At 32.2% G+C, this 4,530-nt stretch overlaps 1 protein-coding gene across 1 annotated transcript; it reads left to right on the top strand.

Moving 5' to 3' along the window:
* Positions 1-392: 392 nt before the first annotated feature.
* On the top strand, positions 393-4,152 carry LOC132033436 (large ribosomal RNA subunit accumulation protein YCED homolog 2, chloroplastic). The gene is made up of 7 exons (XM_059423415.1): positions 393-620; positions 953-1,132; positions 1,799-1,888; positions 3,348-3,440; positions 3,528-3,608; positions 3,704-3,749; positions 3,927-4,152. Exons 1-7 carry the CDS (start codon positions 474-476, stop codon positions 3,995-3,997), a joined length of 708 nt encoding a protein of 235 aa, XP_059279398.1. The 5' UTR covers positions 393-473; the 3' UTR covers positions 3,998-4,152.
* The last annotated feature ends 378 nt before the right edge of the window (positions 4,153-4,530 follow it).

Raw genomic sequence — 4,530 nt, 5'->3', positions numbered from 1 at the left:
CATGTACGTTTTTGTTTGAGTCAAGACACGCACTTCCTTCGTTTCAATTTGTTTGTCTTAGTCTGACTTGTCATAAAGTTTCAGAAAGTAAAAAAGATTTTTGAATTAGGTTGTCTTAAATAAAAGATATACATAAGATATAAAAATGCCCGGAAATCTTTTGGTCTTAAATGTGCCGGCCGAATATTAAATTAAAGAGTTATCAAATTAGAAATGAGCCATTATTTTTTAAATAGATTATACGGAAAATAAAACAAACAAATTGAACAAAAGGAGTATTAGGATTCTTACAGAAATAGAAATATCTTTGCAAATTATCAAAGTTAAAAATCCAGAAAGAATAAGAAAAAGAAATATATATCTTATCTCCACCTATTTTGCCTACCCAACCTGTTGTGAGAATAAGGCCACGCAGACCATAAGAGTTAAGAAGCACTATAGAAGATAAGGTAAGAGAAAGGGGAATTAAGGACATGGCAAAAGCTGGAAGTTGGATATCATCATCAAGAAGCTGCATAAACACTATACCAAGAGGAGAACCTACTAAACCTTTCGTCTATTTTCCCCCAAGGGCCACCAACAACACCAAAGCTTCATTAAAAGGAAATGACTACTCATTGGTAAATTATTATTATTATTCTAGTAATTCTAGCTAGTAATGAAGCTATAAAGTATTTCTTTTTCTTATTTTGTTATATACACTGATAGAGTAAGCAATCTTTACACTATTCGGATCATGTCACTCGAAAGTTAGGTACTTCCAACTTCTTGTAGCAAACCTCTATTAATTGGTAACCTATAAAAAATGATAAATCACCCATTACAGCAAATAAAAGTAACTTGATATGTAAAAGAAAAAAAGTACGTTATCGATATATAAGCTATACTCTATATGGACTTCAAGTGGTGGTTTTTCTTCTTTAATTGGGTTACATATTTCCAATTGTTGAAGATAACAAAAAGAAGCCAAAGGGGTTCTAAGCGTTTGGTGAGGATTTCTACTTCAGAAGGCAGATGGCATGGGGAATGGAACAGTGACTACATTTTCTCTCTTAGAGATCTTCAACTTGAAGATTTAGCTGAAGATGTTCATAGAGATACTCAAGTTTCAATTAATCTCTCTATCCACAAGGTCTCATCCATACTATTCTTTGCTCATTTTTTATCACATGAAATAACACCAAAGATTGGTCCATTTGATTATGTCAACCATACATACTGACCCTTGTGACCACAACTACGAGAGGTTCAATAAATATAGGCTGATCATATATAAATTGAGTTTAGTTTTTATAAACGGAATTATTGCTATAAAATAATTACAAGTAATCAACCGTCAACAAATAATAGGATTAGTAATCTGAAAAATAAAGGTTGTTGGTTATATGCTACACCAAGTTAAAGCATACTGATAGTGTAAATTTTTTCTACACTATCAATATATACAGTGAGGATGCATACAGTGACTACGTGCATAATATTAACATGAGATGAGCTTCAATGAAGTAATATGATCAGTGAAGATTCATAAAGCTGATATATACCGTCAAATCCTATTTTCATGGCCAATAGTGGCATTGTTATGTTGATGATATTACTCAGAGATATATGTACTTCATAGGCGTTTAGACAATGGCTGAGGTTAAAAAAAAAAAGGTATTTGAAGTCGAAAAAGGAGTATCTTAATATTGCAATCGAGTTTGAAAATAAATTTGACTTTTTCAAGAAATTTAAGTTTCGGTAAATGAAATTATTGTTTCACCAGCATTTGATACAAGAACTCTTTATCCATGAGCAGCATGCAGGCTTCGGCCTATCGGTGGATGGAAGAATTATGACATCTTTCACCAGAAAATGTAGCAACTGCTCTTCCCCATACTGCAGAGAGGTATTTCTACTACTCTAAATCTTATAAGCTCTGGCTCTGTATTCTATCACGTTCTTGTACGTAACTTTTTAATATTTTGAAATTGTTTTTCACTTTGTTATAACTAGAATGGTTGTTTTAAGTAAATAAGGATAAAGGTCCAAATTTGTTGAGTCCGGAGCCTAAAGGGTATAAAAATACACGGTATTTACCAAAAGGGGGTGCCCAAAAATTTATATACAAAAAGGGGTATATCGTGGGCTGATCCACGATATACCCCAAAATTTTTTTTGGCTGACACAAGTCAACGAAAAATTAAAAAAAAAAAATTTAATTGTATAACGTGGACTGATCCACGTTTTACCTCTAATTTTTTTTTTTTTTTTTTTTTTTGCGAGCACTAAAAAAAAATTTAGTAAACTTTTTTTTTTTGGTAACACTTAGTGTGTTTTTTCATACTTTGACCAATGATTAATCGTGTGTGAAGACTCTAAACGTCAATATTTTATATAGAACACGATATTTTTTTTGCGTACAATAATGTAGGCTCGATACATCAAGGATACGTAGACGTTCGGATCGTCATTTTAGGGGTTGAAAAGGTGCCGAAGTAAGTTTTGTTTGAAAAACTTAGTGTTTGACTGTAAGGTTATTTTAGTCAACTTTATATGTTGAGAAAACAAAACTTACTTCGGGCACCTTTTCAACCCCTAAAATGACGATCCGAACGTCTACGTATCCTTGATGTATTGAGCCTACATTATTGTACGCGAAAAAAAATATCGTTCTATATAAAATATTGACGTTTCGAGTCTTCACACACGATTAATCATTGGTCAAAGTATGAAAAAACACACTAAGTGTTACAAAAAAAAAAAGTTTACTAAATTTTTTTTTTTAGTGCTCGCCAAAAAAAAAAAAAAAAAAAAAATTTAGAGGTAAAACGTGGATCAGTCCACGTTATACAATTAAATTTTTTTTTTTTTAATTTTTCGTTGACTTGTGTCAGCCGAAAAAAAAATTTTGGGGTATATCGTGGATCAGCCCACGATATACCCCTTTTGGTATATAAATTTTTGGGCACCCCCTTTTGGTAAATACCGTGTATTTTTATACCCTTTAGGCTCCGGACTCCAAATTTGTTGCTGTACTACTCGAAAAGCTTAATTTTTTTTTTCTTCCGTTACACTTTTGGTCAATCTATACCTTGCCATTAGTAAATCATTTTGTATTTGTTCTTGTCATTGATGGTGCTCAGTACAAAATGGATAGACTTTATGTGTCCAAATTGTTCGAGAAATAAAAGGTCCAATTTTATTGATATTAGGCCAACAGTCTAATGAATTGCAAAGTTACTCAAATTTGAATAATACAGGGACAAATTTAACATTTTTCCCCATTCCAAATACCGTAATTCTTGTGCTTGATTTCTCGTATTTTTTCCTTGATCAATCTGAACAATTTGTTCCACTTTGATCAGATTGATACAAGCTTTAAAGTTTGGGTATTACCATCAAGCAGACAGAAAGGATCTACAGATGAACTTCCAGTGCTTGGTGGGGATGATCCATCTGTAAGAATTTATACAAATTAAGACTCTTCTATTCTCTTGCTAATGAACTAAGAAAGTTATAAGAATTATCCTTTTGGCACTTTGCAGGTTATCTATGTGAAACCAGGATTTGAAGCTGACCTTGATTCTTTAATACAAGATACCATTAGACTTGCTACCTCTGTAAAAGTACACAAGTTCTCTTTATACTCCCTCCATTTTCTTTATAGGGAAAAGGAGAAAAAAAATGGCATAATTTGATCGACATTGCTTAATTTTTGCAGGAGACTTGTTCAGAATCATGTGAGAAATCTGAACCTAAATTACTGCGTAAGAAACACTGTTACTCCTGTTCTTAAATAGTTTAGCTTTTAGAGCAGAGCGTATCCGAGACTTAAACTTGATTGGTATAATTTTTAGGAAATCAATTTGGCAAAAAGAAATATATTTTCTATAACAATTCATGTAATATTAACATCCTTTACTTTTTTAATTGGATAATTGCAGCTTTGGGTAAACAGAATACTGCTTCAATTGATAGGAGGTGGTCCAGATTATTGGAGCTCAAGAAGTCATGAAATCTCAATAGCAATAGAAGGCAAGGCAAATGTATCACTGTAAAAAGAATATATTAGGAATAAAATAAACATATTACTTTCTCCTTTTGTTGAAACTCCTAGTTTTCATACACTATACTATAGTCTTCGAAATTGAATGTTAGTTCAACTGAAAATCAGTTGCAAGTTGATTTGAGTACTATATGGCTCATTTTGTTGCTGGCAACAGTATCAAGGATTAGTTTTTCAGAGATGAGACTCTTAAAAGATCAAAAAAAAAAAAAAAAAAAAAAACCCTGATATCATCCTCCTATTTCTTATTTACTTTAAAAGGAAAGGTAAAACTGTAAGATTTTATATCGTTCAGAGAGTATCCAATTTTAACCAATAAACCAAGCATTTGCCAAAAAAGATCATATACACTAAGTAATCCAGCAATTTTTTATCATGTACTATAATCTATGTAAAACTTTGTCCGCGAACCAAACAACCCCCAACTTCATATGTGTGAAGGGGTATACAGAGGGGGGGTAAGGACGGAAGACAGACGAGAC

This window comes from Lycium ferocissimum, chromosome 2 (assembly GCF_029784015.1).
Source record: "Lycium ferocissimum isolate CSIRO_LF1 chromosome 2, AGI_CSIRO_Lferr_CH_V1, whole genome shotgun sequence".
Taxonomy (NCBI): domain Eukaryota; kingdom Viridiplantae; phylum Streptophyta; class Magnoliopsida; order Solanales; family Solanaceae; genus Lycium; species Lycium ferocissimum.
The sequence above is the reverse complement of the archived record's forward strand: the minus strand, read 5'-3'. Positions and strand labels throughout refer to the sequence as shown.

Excerpts from the sequence above, each read along its gene's own strand:
- LOC132033436 (XM_059423415.1), top strand. The coding sequence starts at position 474 with ATGGCAAAAGCTGGAAGTTGGATATCATCATCAAGAAGCTGCATAAAC. Across the intron at positions 621-952 it reads AAGGAAATGACTACTCATTG|ATAACAAAAAGAAGCCAAAG; the intron begins GTAAATTATTAT and ends CAATTGTTGAAG. Across the intron at positions 3,441-3,527 it reads TTGGTGGGGATGATCCATCT|GTTATCTATGTGAAACCAGG; the intron begins GTAAGAATTTAT and ends GGCACTTTGCAG.